Here is a 22724-nt window from a genome sequence, read left to right as displayed (position 1 = left end):
TTAAAGGCATCATCAGAGGCTGATACTATGGGAAGTAGCTATAACCGCTGCTAGTTTGAAGGGGCATGGGAAGAAAATGGGGCAATAAGACCATTGAGAGCTGGAATCATAAAGGAGATTTCTGCAGACAGGAGTTACAGGGATGAGGAGACATGAGCCCTGCCACATACACAACTGAGCTGGGACAGAGTGGAGCCTGACCTTTCTGATCTTCAGGACCCTGTCTGTAGGCAGTGGACAGTTGGGGAAGGGAGTCCTACAGAATCTGTGTGACCTATCCAGAGTGATAGAGCTTAAACCCAGCTGAACCAGGACATCTAACGTCCTGGGTTGGTTCGCTTTTGGGTGCTGTGTAAATTTGGTATTAAATTAAGATAGCCTGTCAGATGACCCTAATGCCAGCCAGATTGAGAAGCTATTTGAGAGGTTCCAGAGATGCCCACGTCTAGAACTCTACAGTGTGGTCCAGAGTTTGTCCAGGTGTAGAGCGTCCATCTTGCGAGCTACTCTTTTGACAAAAAGTTCCTCTGCTCAGAAGAATTCTGGACAGCACTACATTCTGCATCTCCCTATTGGAGATTCCAAATGCACTTGGCATATAAGGCCGTATGAAGTCATCTGGTTTCCTGGACCATTTCAAGAGTGCGCTATTATTAAGCGTATGTTGAAGGGTATCATTTGTCTTTCCAACTGGTTATGTAACCCTTCTATTTGGCCCTCAATGCCCAGGAGAGTGCATCTGTACAGTCCATAATCACAAAGAAAGCTCATGCTCACTACCGTACCTCAAGACCTGAGTATGGTACAGACATTTCTTTATACTTTTCTCATTTCCTGAGTTTGTAGCATAACATTTCATAAGCAGCCTTGTGTAGCTCTGCATCTCTCTCTGTCCCTGCCCCCACCACCCCATTTCTTTTCTTCCATCACTGTCACTTTGGCTCTTCCCCAGGGTCCTGGGTTCATTGGGAGGAGGGGGATTTTGTGTTTTTGAGGTCTCAGCATCCTTTGAAGAAAATCAGGTCCTTCGTATTTTTTGGAAAATTTTAGAAAAATGGAATTTCCTCTTGCTGGCTGCTTTTCACAGTGTAATTCAAGTGTGTGCTTCATGCTGACAAAGTCTGTTACAAAACTCTCAGTGAGAGGTGAGGAATGAGAAGGAAAAGGAAAGAAGCAATGAAGGTGAGAGAAGACCCCCATTTGCCACAATTATGTGCAAAGGAGGCAGCGAGTACTGTCAGTGTTTGTAGGGGAAGTTTCGAGGCTAGCCGTGATGTCGGGTTCACAATCAGGTACTGAGCAGGCATTGGCCTCTGGTTACTCATTAGGTTTTGGAGGAGGAAGCAAAGATCCGTTCAGTGTTAACGGTGCTGTGGCATGCAAACTATGGAGTTAAAGCCTCTTTCTTATTTTATGTAGAAAATCATCATAGGACATTTATATAGAAATAGATTTGTTCTTCACAGCTGTGATTTTCTGATGTTAAAATCCCCTGCCTGCAGTCCCGAGGAGCTTGAAGCCTTGGTTCTGAGATCCAAAACCAGATGCTGCTCATCTGGTTTCAGTTGTTGTTTCTGCATGAAAGGGCAAGAGCATCCATCGGGGGTTTGGACCAAGCCAGTGATTGCTTATCATTTTGGCGGATGGCCAGGAAAAACTTTAGGGATGTTCCCCTTTCATTTATATGAAGCTGTTGAATGTAACTGAGCCAGAGACTCGAGTTTAATTCACGTATTGTGGACAAAAATGTGACTAATCGGGGTGACTGTATTTTCTCTGGAGTGGTTTGCAGAATCATTTTATAAAAATCTAATTCTGATGACTTCATGAAAATGCAAATTGAATTGGAAGCAGCCAGAACCTAGTCAACTGTCCAGAACATTTCACCATTTGGAAATTTCTTAGTCATCTCTTTTAAGAGAGTGTGTTCACTTTAATAACCAGAAGTCAGCATGTATCCTGTGACCGTAATAGCTCCATTCTGATGATCTTGATTTCTTTTTCTGCATCTACAACAAATGCTCAGAATAATGACTTAGATTCTTTTACTTACCTGTGGGATTTGACACTGAGTTTGTAATTTTTAGAGCAGACCTCATTGAATGTGCAGATGGACTGCCTGGGGATGTTGTTAAAGTGCAGATTCCAGTTCATTGGATCTGGGATAAGCCCAGATTCTGATTTTCCGCAAATTGCTGGGTGAGGTTGGTGCTGCTGTGTGAAGATCCACTTTGAGTGGCAAGTTTTGAGAGAAGGAAATGTAAGTAGGACGAAAGGACTCCAAATAAGGAATCAGTTTACCTATTGCTTAATACATTCATCAAGATGATTAATTCTTGGAAGCAATGCAGTAAGATTTGAAAGTGTTTATAGGTTCCTCCTTTCAGTTAACCTGACATTGATATTGATCAGACTACCGTATTCTTTCTATTTTCTGACTAATCAGCTATCAAGTATTAAGTATTATGGCTCTAACTGGGTACGCCCAGGAGCAGAAGGAAAAGAACCAACGTTTTAGAAAGCAAATTCATCTCTGAATCTTTTAAAATAGAAGGCAGAGAAGTACTTCTAAAATACTGCATATAATAAAGTATGGAACCAGTGTCTCCCGTGAATCTAAAGGATTATCTCATGGATGTACAGTCTGTGGGGAGTGGTTTTATCCTAGAAATATGGCCAGTTATGTTTCCAGAAACACAGTCCTCCCTTCTTTCTGTGTTGGATTCTATCTAACAAGAGACCCTCTGTTAAGACTTGATTGCTTGATGGATGTGGAGTAAGGCTTATGAACTAGTTGTTCGTAGTCATTGTTTTCTCTCACTGTGGTCAAGATTTACTAGGCACTAAGGTACTAAGGTGAGGATTTTGAATGAAACAACCATTTCTGTAGGACAGAAATCAGCCGTCCCATTTTTAGTTTTTCTATTCTGGAAGTTTTTCTTAATATCTCTAAAGAGCTTTGGTGTGGGATGTAGCATCCTTTTTTTTTTTTTTTTAAAATTCTCCTTTTCTCAAAATTGTTTTGGTTATTCTGTCTTTTACATTTCCAGATTAATTTTAGAATTAGTTTCTTCAAAAAAGCCTGCTAGGATTTGGTTGTGACTATTTGGAATTCTCAATGGAGGAAATATGGATATCTTAAAACAACACTGATGAAACAGTATTGTGACAACTCCTGGTGTAAAAGTCCTACAACCTCTTAAAAGGAAAAAACAACTGCCTTTTGAGATGCATTCAGTTGAAGGCTGAAAACATCCTACTAAACACTTTTTAATGATAGTTATCTTTTGGCAACTCTAGGGCTTATGTTCCTGGAAAGTGTCGTCGTTGGCAAAACCCCATTGTTGTGGGCTTAGTATACTTAGACTTGCTTATTGTGCACATTATTTCTGGTAGGATGAATTGTACTGGTTTGTTTTTAGATCATTCCTATGGGGTGACACACAGTGCTACTTTTTTAGAAGAGTGTTGGATTGTTGAATTCATTATTTTTCCCCGTTGAGAGGTTTCAGGATACTGGGAGATTTTAAGCTAGAAATTTTGAGATGCAAATTCTATTCCAGGATGCTCTGTGGAGAGGGTTAAGGGAAATGGGCAGGGGACGAGGGGCTGGAAAGCCCTTGGTCCCAGCGGCGAAGGGGTGTTGGTGACGTCTTACTTCCTGGCCAGAAGTAGAAGAGGAGGGAGCCCCTATGAAAACTCAGAGAGAGGAGATGTAATTGTTGGAGAGACCACCATTGAAGTTACTGCACTGGTTGACAAAGAGTCAGGGAACTTGTGCTCCAGCCTGTCCCTTCTCCCACCCTTCCATCTCCTGCTGGGGCTTCCCCTTGGTTGGCTCCAGATAGAAGCCAGAGGGCCAGGGCAGGAGGCAGCCCCTGCAGATCCAGTTTCTAGAGTGCTGAGCAGGGTGACAAGGGCAGAGTGTGCATTCGGATGGGTAAATGCAAAGTATGCATCACAGAAGAAGTGTCTGCAAGTACAGTCATTCCCCCGACCCCCCAGCTCCGTCCCCCATGCCAGGGGATGCCTGAAACCATGGATAATACAAACTCTGTATATACTATTTTCTTCCTTATTCATACATACCTTTGATAAAGTTTTATTTATAAATTAGTCACAGTAGGAGATTTATTGCAATAACATAATAAAATAGAACAATTATAATAGTATACTATAAGAAAAGTTATATGAGGGGTGCCTGGGTGGCTCAGTGGTTAAAGCCTCTGCCTTCGGCTCAGGTCATGATCTCGGGGTCCTGGGATCGAGTCCCGCATCAGGCTCTCTGCTCAGCGGGGGGGCCTGCCTTCTCCTCCTCTCTCTCTCTCTCTGCCTGCCTCTCTGCCTACTGATCTCTCTCTATCAAAAAAAAAAAAAAAAAAAAAAAAAAGTTATATGAATGTGGTCTTTCTCTTACAAAGTATTATGCCGTCCTCCCCCTTTTTGTGGTGATGTGGGTGATAGAATACCTATGGGACAAGATGGAGGGAGGGGAACGACGTAGGTGTTGTGATGTAGCATTAGGCTACGACTGACATTCTGACAGCATGTCCAAGAAAGATCATCTTCTAGACTGTGGCTGGCCTCTGGTAACTGAAATTGTGGAAGATTAAACTGTGGATGGCGGTGGGGTGGGTGCTATATTTACTGATGGTGTGAACAGCTAGTGAAAGGCTATTCCAGAAGCATATTTCACTGATGCAAGTCTTCTATGAATATCAGGGTCTCCAAAAGACAGTGGTGTTCTCCCCACCCATCCTGTCATATAATAATTCTCACTCACCAGACTGTTTCTAAAAACATCCCCCTAAGATAGCCTAAATGGCATGTAAGAGTCTGGTGATATAAGCCAAAGCATAGTCTTAGTGTGATTTTAAAAATCTTCTACAAAGTTATATTCCACATCATAAAATATCCACGTTAACCATAAGAACAAGGTAATTCTGGCTCAGGAAATGCCAAATTGAATCTGAAGAGCAGGCTTTCTATAAAACTGTGCTTCATACTTTCTCTTCCTTAGTACCTTTCCTTCATGGTGATCAGCCATTAAAAATGGCTACAGAAAACTGAGAATCAATGCATAAAATGAAAATAAAGAAATACATGCAAAAATTATTAGTGCTACATGATTCACTTTTCTTCTTTGTTTGTTTGTAATTTCTTTGCTTGTGGTGATTGCATGTTCTCTGTTAAGTATTTTCAGCTCTGAGAGGCCGGGAGCAGGAGGCTGTGCTCTGGCGCAGGCAGGTTGTAGGCAGGCAGAGGGGGCAGCCTCTTGCTCACCCAAGTGCCCTCAGTACCTTAATGTTGTCCCTCTGTTCGAGTGCTCTTTAGAGAAAGGTTATGAAGGCACTCAGAGTTCCTTCTTGAGCACAGATCTTTAGAAAACAACCACAGGAACAAACTGAACTGAAAACACCGTGTCCAGTCCTATATTAGGACTCACTTCCAGAGAAGGGATGTTTGGTTTTCAGTCTATTAGCAATCTCCTTTTTTTTTTTTTAAATTCCATTCAAACCTATAATCTGTATAAAATCTGGGTTTTAAACATCAAATTATTGTTACTTTTGGAGCAATAAACATTACAGATAGAACGACCAGTGAAATCATCTATTGGCTGCATATCCTGTTGGATGCATCCTAAATCCTTGGTGATGGTGAGCCTGGCATTTGGGGTATACTGCATGACTTTGGGGGAACCTTTAAAAACCTGTAGTATTTTGGTGGCACTCCAATCTGTGATTATGAAGAATATGTTTTGAGACATTCTCTAAGTACCCAAGAGCCTCTCTCTTTTTCTTCTTTCACAGTGTGTTTGCAAGTAAGGAAAAGGCAAGTTACCAAAAGTCATCATTTAATTAAAAAGGAAGTGAGTTTGCTTAAGAGAATCAATAGCCTTTTTGATGTCACTCAGTGACCCCAGGTAGGACTGCAATGAGAATTCCAGTACGAGGATTCTGGTCATCCTAATCTTTCTAACAACAAGAACAAAATGCTACACTTTTAAATAACTTTTAGTCTTGAAAATAAAACCTAAAAAGAGCCAGCTGCTCTTGGTATTAGCCCAGTTCCACCCTCAGTCCCTAGGCACAGATTTTCTTGATTCAGGAGATCCATTAGCAGATCCGATGGTGCCATTTGGTCTTCTGGGTTTGAACGAGAGTCACATGGAAGAATTCCATTTCTTGCCACTCTCAAACTCTCCTCAGATGCTTCAGTAATATGGAGGAGTTGCTAATAAAGACGGTTTCTAGGAACTTAGACATCTACTCTAGGATACTCTTGGTTGCCTTGGCAATGTTGCTGACATATGTGTGTTTCTTAGAGTTGGAGAATTGCCCAAGAAGCATTTACTGAGCTGAAGAAAGAGAATTTCCAGCAAACCATGCTCTCAATGAAGATGGTTTCATAGTCTTCACAGTGTCCCATTAGCCGTGAAAGATTCCTCTGTATTGTAGAAGGCTGAAGATGTGACTTTGGCAGTATACTTCTCTCAGACTCTCATTTGTTGGATGAACAAGTTAGATTGCATGAAATCCACGCTCCCTGTCAGCCTCTTCCCATTGCAATTTAAGATGAAGATATTAAATGAAAGAGAAGAAAAAGAATGAACCCTTACTAAAAAGCATCTTTTGGAGTCAGGCATCAAATTAGGCTCTTTACTCATGTTCTCATTTAATTTTCCCAGATCTGGTCTGCTCCCTGTTCTTATGATGGAGAAACAGAAGCTTAATGACATTTAGAGTTTTGCAGAGGTCACCCAGATTTCATAGGTGGTCAAGTGAGGTCCTGTTTGATTTGACTTGTGTCCTTATTTTCTTTCCACTATGCCCATCTTGGAATTGAGAGCAGTGGCTCTTCATCTGATGGAAGCCATGCACCACTTTGAATAAAAGACACATTGAAACTGTATCAGACATATAATTTCAGGCCATCCATGGACACCATGGAATCTATCTATGGACCTAGATAGAGGGCCCCTTGCTTCAAAAGAGGCCAGGGTCATCTTTGCTCTCCTCAAGGGAGAGACCCACAGTCCGTCTACATGTTATTCACTCTTCACATCTTATTTGAAGAGACTCTGTGTTGCTGTAATTGTTCCTTTATGTGTATTTTCATCAGACAAAGGAAAGGTTATCTCTAGGGAGCAGCTATAGAATCCTCAGATCTCAAGATAGATGTGTACCTCAGGAGTCATCTATAGGCCCCTACTCTCAGGTTCTTCAAGATTGTCCAGTATTATGTGTTAGGAGGTCAGTGATTCTAATAGGTAACATTCTTAAGCCCTTACTGCTAGAAATAGAAGTAAAAGTTTTACGTGTATCTTACCATTTAACTTGCAAACCATCTGAGTTAGGTGTGAGTATTATCCTTAATTTAAAGATATGAAGGTGACCACAGAAAGATGAAGAGCCTTGCCCAGGGCAGACTCCAAGGGAAGGGGCTGGAGGTGAACCTCCATTCCTACCCACCGTATTAGCTCTCTTTTCTGCTACAAATTCTCCAAAACCAGAGAATTCGCATGCTAATAGAGCTTATATCTGAGCAAATCAATCAAGAATTACTTCCCTCCTACCAACTGAATTCCTTCCTCTTTTACATTTGATTATTTTCTCTTAGGAGCAGGCTGGTACAGTTAAGGAGAATCTCCCTATAAATAATCAAGGGATTTTATATTCATATGTAATTCCTCACCGGTTTTTGTAGTAAAGATCAGAGACGCTCATATGATGAAGAGAGAAGAAACTGTTCCCCAAACTGTGCTCCAGTGAATAGTAACCTTCTAAGAGGTTAACAAGTATATGTGGGAAACACAGGGTTGAATACTGTTGAATGCGGGGTTTTTTTAATTGCATTACTTCTTGGGAGACTTAAATATGCTTATACCAGAAAATTATGAAAAGTTTAGGATTGTGTTAGAGAGGTGCAGTTGACTGTTGTCCAGTGTATTTAATATTCATTCAGCATTCCTTATTGCCTGTATATGTCATTTCTTTGAATTTTTCCTGGAACTGGTAACACCTTAGCAGTTCTTTCATTAAATACTGAGTTAAAGATTAATCTTTGACAGGTGTTCATGTTGTGTTTTTATGGGCACTATGATTTTCCCCTTTTTAACCTTTAACTATATTGTTTGATATTCTATAGAGGGATATATAATACTTGGTATTTTTCGGATGGATTTAGCCCTGAATTTTTTTTTTTAAATTTTTTTTTAATGGAGATTTCTGAGATTATGTCCCATGGAATACTCTTTGGGAAATACCACTTTAGAAAGAACAGGGTGAGTCAGAAGGGTAGCTGAAAACCAAACCCCAGCCTATGTAGATTTATAACACATAAATTTAGAACATCCCTATGGGATACAAAGGGGACAGGCATTCTTATTCTGAGAGTAGGCCTCATTCACATGGTATACAAAGCAGATAAGCAATTATTTCAAATTCCCACAAAGAGACAGGGCTCTCATTCCCATCCATTACCAACGATTTTAGTCAAGGGCCTCCACACACTGCCTTAGTGAGGGTTTTTCTCAGCTATACCTGAATTTGCCCATCTCAACCCTTGAATTTACCTCTTGAAATTTAGGAGAAAGATTGTTGATAAGGTAGAACAAAACTTCCAAAAATCTTTCCTATGATTTTTAATCAGTTACCAATCCACTAGGGCATGTAAGCTTTGCTGACAGCACTGGAAAGAAGTTGGCAGCGCTTGGGGTAAACTGTGTTTTGTGATGCCAGGATTATGGGCTGCAAGGAGTGAACTCATGAAGGTGAGTGGTGTCAAGAGTGGGACCTTTAGTGCTGAGGTGTCGGAAGAGGTGTCAGAGAGGACCTGGGTTATCTGGATTGTCTCTCTCGGAGCTTGTCACTTGTCCTAATGGAAGGATCTTGTCTTGACATCTGTGGAACCAAGTGAGGTGGTTTCATCTTGTTTTTCTGTACCACCTCTGCTTCAGTGAGTTACTCTGTGCCCTGATCTTACAAGGAGGTAATGTCTTCCCAGGCCTTTTGCTAGTCAGAAGCAAATTGGATGGTTTCTGCCTAAGTGAGGATAGAATGGGGGAAGGCATTTTGTACAACCTGTGGACGTCGCTTACAGTCTATGAGTAAATGTAATAACCTATTTTGGATTGAGAGTGTGTCAGATGGCTTTTGTTTAGCAAAAGTATGGATCTAGCTGTTATCGTATGAGCATTCCTGACAATGTGATACAGTCAGTGGGAGTGGAGGAGAATGTCTTAGCTCTCCAGAGAAGAATGTGGCCACCAGGCCATGTTTCTTTCCCCTGTTGCTGTCTTTAGGGCATTATCACCTAGTGGTGAGAAGTACACTTGAATCAGCCTGTCTGCCTAGAATCCTGGCTCAGTTATATGCCAGCTTTGTCACTAGCCAGTTACTCCAAATTTCAGTGTTCTCCTTGGTAACATGAAGATAAACATCGTAACCTAACTCATAAGATTGTTGGAAAGATTAAATTCATTTTTAGATATAATGCATATAGAACTTTGGTATATTTTAAATTTCCATAAATAATAGCTAATATATTAGGGAATTACAGAGCTATTAGGGTGGGGCATTTTCACAAAAGGAGGAGAAGCAAGCACATTTTCTTTCTTTCTTCTCTGTATTCCTTTTCATTGGTTTCATACCCTTCGGCACCAAAAGCCAGCCCCCTCTTGACTTGGGCAGTTTATAGCCCTCACTGAAATCCTGAACTCCTGGGTAGAGCTTTGTGAACTCTTTGTTCTACCTAAGCCAGCATCTTCCATGTTTGTAGTGTAGGTCTGTGTTTTCACGTTGCTAATTCATCTTCTGCTGGTCCATTGGGTAACTGAGGTCACCAAGACTGTCTGGGGAGTGTGTATAAAGGGATCAGGAAGAGAACTGCTCCCTGGAGTACTGCCTGGGTGTAGAGTCCTCCCTGGCTCCCCTAACCACATGCATTTTAGCAGCTCTTCTGCGGGTGGTTCGCCACCATTTCAGTAGACATGGGTCTACTGACCCATGGACAGGGGTCAATGGAGGAATATCTTCCTCTGGATAAGGAGCAGGAGGATTAATTTAAATGATGTAATGTGGTTGGAGAGTTTTGTATTACCTCGTGCACTATTGGCATGTCCTTGATGGGATTGCTGCTGAAGAGGAAAAATCTAGTCTCTCTCAGAGGGTCAAGGTGACTCAAGGGCTTTAGTACAATTCTGTGTTGCTGAATTTTGGTGTAAATGTTGTGTTCTCTGTTGGGTACTGGAAGTATCAGGTTTCCTAGAAATGTAGCTCAGAGACATGGAGGCTAACCCAGAGGGAGAGAACAGGCACCTTGAGAAGAGAAGGGCCTTGGATGTCAGGGGCCAGAATCCATTCATCTTTTCTTGATGAACCTAGTCCTCAAGCTATTTTTTTCCACCAAGAATTATTTTTTTAATTTGGAGAACTAAGATGTCCCCAGCTTTCAATGTTGGGAAGTAGAGAGGGAACAGACTTTAGGAGCATGATACCTGACCAGGTCGATGCATGACTGAAAAGAGCTTGGCTGCTGCTTACTGTATCTGCATTCTGGGGGCCCTTCTCACTTACTTCTTTTTCCCTCCTCGGCTCCAGAACTTTCTTCCCTCCACTGCATTCTAATTCCCAGTTGGCTCTGTCACACCTAGCATAAACCTGCTCCTGTGTGAGATTGGTACTTTCTCTCTACCATATGTTATCCTCAAACTTCTTTTTTTTTTTTTTTAAAGATTTTATTTATTTATTTGAAACAGAGAGAGAGAGAGATCACAAGTATGCAGAGAGGCAGGCATAGAGAGAGAGGAGAAAGCAGGCTCCCCGCTGAAGCAGAGAGCCCGATGCAGGCCTCGATCCCAGGACCCTGAGATCATGACCTGAGCCGAAGGCAGAGGCCCAACCCACTGAGCCACCCAGGCGCCCATCCTCAAACTTCTTAAGTCTGACATTTACTCAAATGGACAGAAGGCTGGGAACATCACCTCTCTCACCTATTTTTGCTTACCTCCCCAACAATGTTTCCCAGAATTAGAGGAAGGCCCCTGCCAGTTTCTGAAAGGCTTAGAGGCCACGATGGCTAATGTATTACTGAAAACTGCCAGAGCAAGGGGTAGATGCTGTGATGATGCAGACATAAATCTGGAAAGGGCCAGATAGAGGGCAAAGTGCAGGATCTTGACTGGTACGTGAACCACACCAAAGGATGATTCATCTTGTTCCTTTCAAGTTAGGGCACCTTAAAGCTACTTCTTTAAGTCTTGGAAACACAGCCAGAAGGAGGTCAAAGGTCTAGGACCCAGAAGTTTGGCACACAGTACAGTGCCTGCCCGTAGAACCGTAAAGCACAGGTGGTTACCCTGCATTTGCATGGACCTGATGCCTCCTTCCAGTCCCGGATGGTGGAACTTCCAGAGGCAGAACTTGCACATGGACATGTGAGTGTCTGGACAGATGAGTGAATGAATCATGTGCACATGGGCTGGGGTTGGGGGTGGGGTAGACCAACTCTTCATGTCTTATTCAGATAAGAGGAGACCCTGCTCATCCCATGCAGTTGATTGGTGGAGTGAATAGATAATTTATACATAATTTTATCTCCTCCTCCTCCCCCTCCTCTTCCTCCTCCCCCTCCTTCTCCCCCCCCCCCCCCTCTTCCTCCCCTGCCCCCCCCCCCACCCCCCGCCTCCCCCTCTCCCTCCCCTGCCTCCCCCACCCCCCTCCACCTCCAATACAGAGATTGTGAAGAGAGGGGTGCCTCCTTGTTTGGAGAGGATTATGTTGTGTTGTTCTCTCCTTGACTTTTAGAGTCTGACGTAAGGAAGCATGAATCCCTCAGACTTAGAAGTTTGTGCAGTCTGACCCCTCATCCAAAGCCTGAATCTTTCTCAGGAATCCCAGTGGCCCATCCTGCAGACTTCTTTTAACCATTCCTGTTGAAGTACCTGTGGTCTTCATCCTTTCCTTGTACCAGCTCCTTCGTATCCTATCATTTCCATGTGCAATGGAAGATAGTGAAGTTTTTCTTTGCCTTAAAATGCCAGCTACCTTTTTTGAAAGCCGCCAACATAGCATTCCACTCCTAATTTAAAAATATGCAAAGAGGGCAATTCTTCTGTTCCTATTACAGCCTTCAGTCAGTACTTATTTGCTCTGGACTATGAGGATTTGAACCTTGATCGAAATAGTACATTTACAGTATGGCGAAACTGCCCAAATCAAAGAGTTCTGAATTTTTAGGGACCTTACTTGACCACTTCATGAACAATTAACATTTCATGAATAAATTACAATTAATTGAACAATTCTAGAAAATCACTCTAAAAAACATGAGATTCCCATGTTTGGAGGAGCCTGTGCAAACTGTGCTGGGGAACTGACTGCTTTAGGAGACACTTGCAAGAAGATTTATTAGTGGAATTATTCTGAGCTACCATATTCCTGCTTTTCCTTCCTATTTAATTTTTTATTCACCTGGTCCATGCTGTCTTTTGTGATCAGATCAGAATTTCTTCTTTTTTTCCTTTTTCTTTTTTTGTTATGTTTAGTTAGTCACTGTAGTCACATTAGTTTTGATGTAGTGTTCAATGATTCATTAGTTACATATAACATCCAGTGCTCATCACAGCATGTGCCCTCCTCAATACCCGTCACACGGTTACCCCTTCCTTTCTGAGACCCTCGGTTCGTTGCCCGGGGTCCAGATCAGAACTTCTGAACCTCAGGCCTGAGGTGGGAGCATGAAGCAGCCAGACTTATGGGGATGATTCAGAATCTCACCTTCAGAAAGGCAGTTTGAAAAAGCTTATTCAACGTAGAATGGAATTTTACATTTGAAAACAGTGGCAAGGAAAGTGACAACAAAATCCTATTGTTTTCAAAATAGTAAGGCGTCAGTGCAAATGAAATTGACATAAAGCAAAATGCATGAGCACAGAATTGTCTGCCCTTTGCCTGTAGGTGGATGTTATTGCATTGTCAGAACATAAATATCAGATACATGAATGTATAGTAATTGTCCTGTAACATCAGTGGTACCAAACCGTTCAGGCTTAATTGATATTTTTGAGGTGGCCAGTGAATAGGGAATGAGAGAGGCCACCTAAGCTGGAAACTCACTGTAAGATATGGTGACAGAAAACAAGTAGAAGATATTTTTAATCCTCTCAGTTCCAGGTTTCAGTATTTTTGTTGCCTTAAGGTACTTTTACTGTAGCAGATCAATTTTACCCCCATTTTTTATTTATTTATTTATTTATTTTTATTTTTTATAAACATATATTTTTTTTCCCCAGGGTTTACCCCCATTTTTGAGGCTGCTGGAGAAAAATGACCAAACTGCTGAAATGAGTTTTCTAGCTGGGCCTTCAAGTTCATCCAAAGTCCTGATGCATGTTTCTGGTTCTTAACTTTCCTAATACCACATCGGAACCATTTCCCTCCCTGGCGTCTTAACCACAACCTACATCCCAACAGCTGGCAGCGAGGTCATCCTCGCATGGTCTCTGTCCCTACCTTGTCCATCTCGTAAGCCAGTAAGTACTTCTTAAGGGTCTGTCCTATCTGTCTCCTAGCTCAGGCTCAGACTACACATTGCCTGTGTAGTCTCTTAACTGGTTCCACCATCTCTTAATCTGTCCTGATCACTGCCACCCAGGTGCACAGGTCTAATTGGGTGTCCCCCTCCAGGGAAACACCTCATTGGCTCACCGTCGTCTATAGGAGAAAATTACAGTCTTTAGTTGTGCAGACTAATCCCCTCTGTAATCTGCCATCTTCCTCCCACACCAGCCTTGTCCCCCCACAAGCTCCCCTTCTTGCACCTCATGCCTCGGCATCACCAGGCTCCTGGTCCCTAGATTCGGCTGCGCCTTGCGGCACCTTGCATGGAGGTTGGCATGCAGTCTCCAGTACGTCCGCTTCAGCTGGAGGTCTAAGTGAATAGACTTTCTTCTCTGCCTTCATGGTGATTTGCTTTCTTTTGTAGGGTAAACTTGATACACTTGATAAAGTTGATACACTCAAACCTGATAGATTTATTATGGCTTTGAGAATTAGAAGATACCCGAAATGAGAAATCAAATTTGAATTAGAAGATATTTATTTTGTTCACCTGTTTGATGGATAAATCTTCTCTGGTCCCTGTAACTACTGCTTCAAGCGCTTAGATAATGGCTAGGACAGTGAACTTATTACCTCTACCAACAAACTAGTTTCCAGAAAACTTTGATAGATTTGTGCCAAATGTTTTATATATAGCTTTTACCTACTGATGCTAGTCCTCAATCTTGGTTTCTAATGGAACAATCTGATCCTTTTTTACCACCTTCTTTACCCTTCAGTCTTTGAAGACAACTGCACTCTCTTCCTCTTCTTTTCTCCCTGGCAATATCTCTAGTTACATCGAAATTTCCTCTTACCTCAGGGAATCAGTTCTCTGTGCTTTCGGGATTCCGTTTAGCTGGTTCCAGGCTGGCTGTGACTCTCTGTGCTCACCACCTTGTCCATGGCAGGGAAGCCTGCAGTCCTGCTCTCCCATTTGCTCTCGTGTGGCCTGAGGAGCTTTCCAGCAACATAACTTTGTTGATGCGTATTGAGTATCTGCGAAAGTCATCCCTTATTTCTCCCGAAGGGTGGAAGCCACATATTCCTAGCATCTGTTCTGTTGATGTTGGTTGCAAGTTGATGTCATAAATTCAGTACTTGTACAATTACATTTTTGATCCAAGTTTTATCCCCGTTGAATATCATCTTGCAGGAGAAGGTCTTTTTGTGAATCCCGATTCTCATTGTGGGATACATCCAACCCCCCCCCCCCCCACCAGCTTTTTGTCAGTGTAAGTTTATGCTGTTGATGCAATTAAAATAGGAGTGAGTAGGCTCCATGAGAATCAGGTGAATTAATAAAATCCCCTATCACAGTGACTGGCATGAGAAAGTCCTTAGCAAAGTCCACATCTTTTGCTGCCCCTGACTCGTGCCTTTCCCATCTCTCCTCTGGCTGCTGCCATCAAGATGTGGGTGTGCTATAACTCACAGAGGTCTGGGTCCTTTACTGCAGTCTTTAGAAGAGAGAATGTAGGCTTGTAGGCTTATGGTGTAATCCAATTATAATTCTCTCTTTGACACCTAGGAGCAGTTTTTTGGGTCGTTTTTTTCTACTTTAATTATATGAATAATTTCTAGAAATATGAAATGCAAGGTGTCATGATTTAAAATTGAAATAACAGACTTTCAGCAAAGGGTCTGTGAAGAATCCCCTTCCCAGTGGTAGATATCGAAGATGGGTCTTTCTCAGAGTATTGTGGCCTCCAGGAATCTCAGATGAGAATGACAGGATGTGTAAATCCCACTTGCTTCCCACAAGAAGGACAGGCTATCTGTGGGTGGGGACAGGGGTACCAGACCTCAAAAAGGGAATTTTCCAGAGGGTCTCCGGTAAGCTGCTCACTCTGTCTTATTTCCTCATTTGCTATATGGATAGAATAAGAAGCAGCTGTGAGTGTTGTGAGAATGAAAGACAGACGTAACATGTAAATCACTCTCTGAGGTTTCAGGTGCATAATGGAGGCTCTGTAAACATCTTTCTCTTTTCTGCCACTCCTGAGATCACAGTGCCTTTGCACTGCGTGGAAAGTGGTTGGGTTGATGTGGCTTGCTCAGGAGAAATTGACAGCCTCTCTTGGCTTTTGGGAACTGCTGCCAACAGACGCGGTGTTGCCGCTACTCAAAGATGTAGCAGCTCTAGAGTAGCCAAACATTGACGAAATAGTAAATGTTAAGAATCAGGAGGGAAGGTCACATAGTTAATGATAGGTACCTCCCCCGATACTCTTAGTGTTTATGTGTGTGGCAAGAGGTCCTTTGGGGGACCTGGCTTCAAAATGAAAATTTTTTTAAAAGGTAGAATAAAGAAGCTATCAAACGACTTCTTAAAGTCATTTTTACTTTGGAACAAAAAATACAGGAGTGGATGGGGGGAGATCGTAGAACAAGGTCAAGAATCTCTGTCATTGAATTTCTTTCTCTAGCAAGTGTGGCCTGTGTGATTTTGATTTGCCCTCTCTCTCTTACCACAATGGTAACAACAAAAATAACAGTAACAATGTCTTGCATTTACAACACACTTCTAAGATGATCTTGTTGTGACAGTTTTTCAAAAGTTAAGGACAACATTTTCATATAAATAATTTTCAACTCATTAAGGCAGTGTTTATGGAGTTTTTAAAAATTCTCAAACGACCTGGTGTTTTAGAACCTAGATAAGGGACTATTGAATAGAGAACCCAGTTATGGGTCTCAGGATCCTTCTACTCTGTCTCCAAGTAACTTTCTGCTCTCTCTCGAAGAACTCCTTCTCCTAGAACCCCATCTGGTGCTTTAGGAAGGCAGAACACCTCCTGCCCAGTACCACAATATATAATGATTTTTCCAGTGATCTCTGCTGAGGCTGCTTCTTTGGCTGGAATGTAGTTGGCCACATTCCTGTCTGCTAGGATTGCCAGCATAGTTTGAATAAGCTCCACACAGCATTCCCTAATGCTCTGGGTTGCTAATATCCAGTCTCTATTCAGGGCCTCTTTGAGCTTTTAGGGAGTTGAAAGACATATTGGAGGGTGGTGGGGGAGAGTTTGCCATGGGCCTGTCTCCATTAATTCTAATACCATCCCTATAAAGTAGGTAATTCTTCAGGGGCATAACCTTGGTTTACTGTTTAACAAACAACTGTGTACCTGTTATGCATTGAACATTGTACCAGATGCTTTGGACAAGAAGACAAGACAGAGCTTTGCCTCTGCCTACTGGAGGAAGCAGATATGTAAGTCGATGAATGCAATGTAGCATTACATTGCTTAGCCTGTGGGTTACTTAACTTGGTTAAAATCCAAGACTGATCAACCCCAAGCCATCAAGCCTAGATGCTTCCAGGAAAGAAAAACTGGCTATGCTGAGTGATGTCTCCTCAAAAGAGCAAAACAGCAGCTTTGCTCTGCCTGTTACTTGAAGATGTTGAATCAAACTGTTTTGTTTTATTTGCCATCTAGGTCCTTCAGAAGCTTGGGAAAGCTGATGAGACAAAAGATGAGCAGTTTGAAGAATATGTCCAGAACTTCAAACGGCAAGAGGTAAGTACAGTTATCTAGTTTCTGGAAGGGGAAACGGGTTGACTGTGTTTGTGTTTTAGTATTTAACTAAAATGTCTTAAGGTGGAAGGAAGAAACTTTCTTTGGGTTTGGCATTAACCCGAGGGTGACACTTACTAATTCTTAGGCTTTCTTATGACAGGTGAAGGAAGAGGCAATAGGTTCCAAAGGAAGATGATTTGTGTTTTAGACTCTTGGGAGATTAAGACTTGGCTTGACTGGAGCTCTTTAGTACAGATTATTGATCTAAAGGAAAGATGTTGTTTTGGGTGATTTATAGTCTTAGTATAGTGCAGTATTAGGGAAACAGGAATTAGATATTTCTGGCACAGTATTTTTAATTGCTTCATGCTTCAAGATCATGCATTCTTAACAGGGGTTATATCTCCCCTTAAGGGGGTGAAAATTGGTTCTTTGTAGATAAAAGAAATTGTACTCTTTTTATGTGTATACATCACATAAATAGACATATAGTATATCCATGGTATTAAAATTTCATGGGGGTGTGTGATGAGGAAGAAAATGTCTACAAAGCTTCTTGAGGGGGGTGATAATGAAGAAGAAGGTTGAGACACGTGGTTTGTGATGTTTGGTCATTTGATGGGCTGCTGTGTGTTCAACAGACACATGCATGAGGAAGCAAACTCTTTTCTAAATTATCTGTTTATATCTCTAAGGCTTGGATAACTGGCCAGAGTTGTGCATGAGGGTCAAAGTGGGGGGAGGTGTAAGTGGGGCTCTCTATGGTTAGAAGCCTCCAATCTGAAGGTCATAATCGAGGTTGGGTGGGAAGAAGGCTGGGACGGCAAGCTCTGGCAAAGAGGCTTTGGACAGGGGGATGATGTACGGGCACGGATTTATTTTTCCTGGTGTCATTGGAGCTACCAGTGTCCACAGGATATTGTGGCCTTGGGGATGACAGTCAGTAATGTCAGATCCTCATGGGTTTCATTTTGTCCCCTTCTTTCCTGTTTGCAGATCTCAAATCCTGAAGATTACTTTCTTCCATATTGGGCCAGAGCCCCTACTATTTGTCTCACTGCAGACATGCTATTTCTTTCCTTCACTGACACGGGGTGATAAAATCCAATAGGTACGGAGCCAAGTAGCCCAGGCTCCGCCAGAGCACATTCCTGAATACCTCCCACTTCATCCCAAGAGTAGGAGTGGACGTGCGCAGATAGGTACTCGGTTCCTACTGTGAGTGGTAGCCATCATGTTCTGCCTGAAAATGAGGAAGGAGTGAAGGGAGTTGGAGAAGAGAATAGTGACACTGAAATAGATCATGTCCAGGAAACAGTACTGTGGAGAGATTTGGCTTAATGAGGTAGAAGAGAGAATTCTAGAGAAGTGTCAGCTCCAGGCCTGTAGACTATGCTATCCCCCAGTCTCCTCCAGGACAGATTCTCCATGTCTCCTTACATTCTCATTCTGTGAGTTTTTGTACGTTCTCTCATGCCTTTGGAAAACTTTTGTATATATCGCTGTCTGCAGTCAAATGCTCTACCACTGAGCTATACCCCCATATCACTGTCTGGATTGCAGCAACTTCACACAGGGAAACTTGTCAGTCTCTGCCCTATTACTTTGCAGGGTGATTCCAAATATCTGGTTTAAGGGATTCGAGTTAGATAGAAAGGATTCATGTCTGTAGTTTTGCCTGCTTCTTGAGGATTTACATTCTTCTCTTCCTGTCTGGTGTGTCTCTGTGGAGCTAATTAGGTCTTTGCTCTTGGTTTTTTTTTTTCCCCCCTGTATCACTCTTAAGGTGTTTTGATGTTGTTAGCACCCCAGAAGGCTAACCTTGGGAAACATCAAGTTCAGAAAAGACTTCGTGACTAGGAAGCATTTTGCATTTTCCAATTTCAGTGAATTTGCATTGGCCTTTTTTTTTTTTAAACTTGTTGACTGAACCAGGGGAGAATTGTTTTTAGTCTCAGCACTAAGGAAAAGTATGATTGGTTACATCATCAGCTTCCACCAGTTAAATGACCTGTACCACCAACAGCAGCAGCCTGGGGTGACCTTGTAATGTTGCTGTGCCATCCATTCCCATCACTAGACACATTTTCAAATGTTATAGAGCAAATGGTATACTATCATTCTTGAAGACCCAACACTTTGGTCCTTACCAAGAATATTAGCAGATTTCAAGAACTGGGTAAAACTTCAAAATCTGGGGAAGTTGGAACAAACAAGTCTACTTTATGAGTGAAACAAGCAGAATGGAAATGTAGGAATAGTATTTCTTAAAGAGTATCTTGACCCCCCTCTTTGATTCCCTTTGAAACATTTTTGCACCAAAACATCTTGGATTTGCACATACTCATTTTGATGTTTATCTGTTTGTTTCTTTTAATCAGAAAACCTAAATGTATAGTTCTTTTAGTGCAGAAAGGAGGGATGATGGTACCTTAACCCTGTCTGTATAGTAGAGGGAGAGAAGGAGAAAAGGAATGGACAGGAGGGAGGGAAGAGAGGGATTTATCAATTTTCTGTAAAAACGTACCAATGATTGAGAAGACTGGTGGGAGGATGAATGTATTAATACTCGGCAGAAGGGAAAAGTTATCCTTTTAAGCCTCGATATGTATCGGTAACCAATTCACATCTGTTGGTTATGTTGAGAGAGGTGTTTCTACATTTGCTTATGCTGAAACATTAACCTAGAAAGGAGGATCTACTTAGATTGTAGTAACCTCTACAGGGCCTATTACTTTAAGTGTTCATGTAAAGATGAATCGTTACTCTAAAGGCAGAAGGCATCATCTAAAAGCAACAGACTCTAAAGATATTATCTGACCCAGGAAATCTAGATTTCATCTCTTTTTCTGTGACAATGTATTTTTCAAATCCAAAAAGATACTATATAGAGTATCAGATGAACTCTATTTGGATTTGTGTATTACATTATAGTCACCTGATCATGCTCAATTCATACTTAATCCAAAGTGGATTGTTCTAGAATGTTCTAGGAAGTAATCAAACATCTTGGGCCCAGGTGATTTTGCTTTTAAATTCCCTTTAGTAAAATCATGAAAGCCTCACAGTGATTGATGGAAACGAAGGTGGCAGCAGCATCTGTGTTTGAACTCTGATTTGAAGCTTAACTTTTATCTTATTCCAACCCCAGGTTTTCTTTTTGATCCCAAACCTCTTTTCCTGAAAGCTGGTTTTTGTTAGACTGAGAGTGTGGATGGAAGGTCTGTGCACACTCCCTTGGTTGTCCTTTGGGTTCTCCATTGCTGTGGTTTTTGTGGTCCAGATTTCACAAACTGCTTAACTGGGACAAGGATGAAGAGGAGTGTAGGGCAGAGCAAAAATAAATAGAGTGAAATCTTCTGCCGAAAACTTGGGATTTTCCGTGATGAGGAGTGCCAAAGAGAGCAAGGATTATAGAAATCCCTCAGGAGAAAGAGCACACTGACTTCAACATGTCCTCCCCCAAAGTGTTGTATTTTTACCCCCCTTTTTTATTTTGCCTGTCTTACCAAAGCCGCTAACAAGTAGCAGAATTGATGGTGTGAACATCGCCTACTTTTACCTGGTAGCCTGCTGATGAATCTGTTCGTGAGCAAAGAGGTCCCAGACAGGAAAGAAGGTCCCTGGCCTCTCTTCTTCCTCCTTGCTAATAAGTCTGCCCATGTAAGATGCCATGCTTACAGCAACTGTGCTAATTACAGTGATTGAACAGCTCAGGGACTGTTTGGGCCCAGATAACCCGCTATTTGGTCACATTTCACTGAGTACAGCTGGGAGCACCCAACCAGACTTACAGTCCAAAAGCCAAACTTGGAATAAAGGGGAGAGGCCTCTCACCTCTCAGGGCTTTAAATACCATAGCGATGTTGTTCTGCTCCCTCTCCCCATGCCCACCAGTGAGGAACAGTATCACTTTGCTGTAATACAAAGAAGGAAGGAAATGCTCCATCTCCAGTGGTGAAAATTTGGAGCCAGTTATTCCAATTATTTGGATTATCTAGTGACTGAATGCTGGAGTCGTGTCTTCTTACAGCTCTCTCCTCAGCACAAGCATCGTGTGTAGCTGTTTTCATCTTTATATATTCACAGGATCTAGTGCTTTGCACCTAAGCTTTAAAAATATTTCTCAAACCTGAGAAATATTCTAACCCTGTGGCAGAAATGATAATTTAAAAGAATTTTAATGAAGATTTTATTTATTTGAGAGTGAGAATGAAAGAGAGAGCAGGAGCCAGGGTTAGGGGATGGAGGGTCAGAGGAGGAGGGAGAAGTAGACTCCTCTCCGGTTGAGCAGGAAGCCCAATGTGGGGCTCCGTCCCAGGACCCCGATATCATGACCTGAGCCCAAGGCAGACACTTCACCAACTGAGCCATCCAGTCACCCCCAGGAATGATCATTTAGAGCACATTCTTAGATCGAGTGTTTATTTCTGGGATGGAAAAGATGTTGAATATGTGAATTTTTGTAAGTTAACTTCATGACATTTTTAAATACATATGCATGAAGTAATTAAAAATAAAACTTATAGAAGTTTTAAAAATGTAAATATAAATATACTCCCACAGTGTGTTAATGTGTGGATAAAATTTTTATTTATGGCAAATTTCATTTGCATTCTGAAAATCTTTGCAATTTTCTTGAGCATATACTTGAGCTTATAGGCTCAGCAGGGCCTTAGAACTATTTCGTTTTACCACAAATAACCGTGATCTGAATATGTTAGTATCTGCCTTTTATTATATTAATAGTGACCTTCCTCTGAAGTAACCATTGCCTGGAATAGACGTGATCCCATCTGTCTGTCAGGGGTAGTAATCCAGTTCTAAATGACAGCGTCCTAACCCAGAGTATGGAGAACCTCAGCCAGCCTCTGGAGCCTGCTGTCAGGTCACCAGACCAGATTCTGAGTGAGAACGTCAGGGGGCAAGTTTGGTGTCCACCAGAGCAGTGGTTTTCAAACTTGAGCTACATCAGATGCAGCTCAGACGGCTGGGCCCCACTCCTGGACTGCCAGGTCAGTAGGTCTGGGGTGAGGCCTGGACATGAGCATTTCTGACAGGGTCCCAGAAGATGCCAGTGTGGCTAGTCTGGGGGCAACAAATTGAGGACTCATGCTTTATTTCTGTTTGTACACTCGTCCTTAAGCACTTCCTCTAATTCTTGAAACTTCTTACCCTCCATTTGATAGCCATTTTAGTGTCTTTATGATAAAATTTGGAGAGAGATTAGGTGGCCATGCCTTGAAGTATCTGTGATCTGCATACCTTCAGTCTTTGGAGAGGATCTTAACCTCAGCAGGTGTGACTTTGGGGGCAGTGAGTTCCCTTCTGCCCCATGTTGTTGATTCTGGAAGCTGTATGGCCTGTGAAAATACACATGCCACTGTAAGAGAACATACATGCTACTCAGACCTTCATGAGAATGAGTTTAATAAGGCTCTTTCTAGGTAATCAGGCTTAATTAGGGGACAGTATAGACCGTATTAGACTCCAGGTGTAGGATCCTGAGAAGAAATGAAGAGTATTTACCTGAACCCCAGATATAAGGCCTTGAAAATAAAATTTTTCAAAGCAGCTGAAGGGAAATTTATAGCATTGT

The 22724-nt window shown here is 42.0% G+C and overlaps 1 protein-coding gene across 1 annotated transcript in view; it reads left to right on the top strand.

The window, feature by feature from the left end:
* AMPH (amphiphysin) overlaps positions 1-22724 on the top strand; it is a 247462-nt gene that overhangs the window by 80839 nt on the left and 143899 nt on the right. The window contains exon 2 of the mRNA XM_032874940.1: positions 17045-17125. Within this exon, the coding sequence (XP_032730831.1) occupies positions 17045-17125 (81 nt within the window). The remainder of the gene's footprint in view (positions 1-17044; positions 17126-22724) is intronic.

The sequence above is a fragment of the Lontra canadensis genome, unplaced genomic scaffold (assembly GCF_010015895.1).
Source record: "Lontra canadensis isolate GAN:19392208 unplaced genomic scaffold, GSC_riverotter_1.0 scaffold54, whole genome shotgun sequence".
NCBI lineage: Eukaryota > Metazoa > Chordata > Mammalia > Carnivora > Mustelidae > Lontra > Lontra canadensis.
Note: the sequence above shows the minus strand (reverse complement) of the source record. Positions and strands in the feature narration are given on the sequence as shown.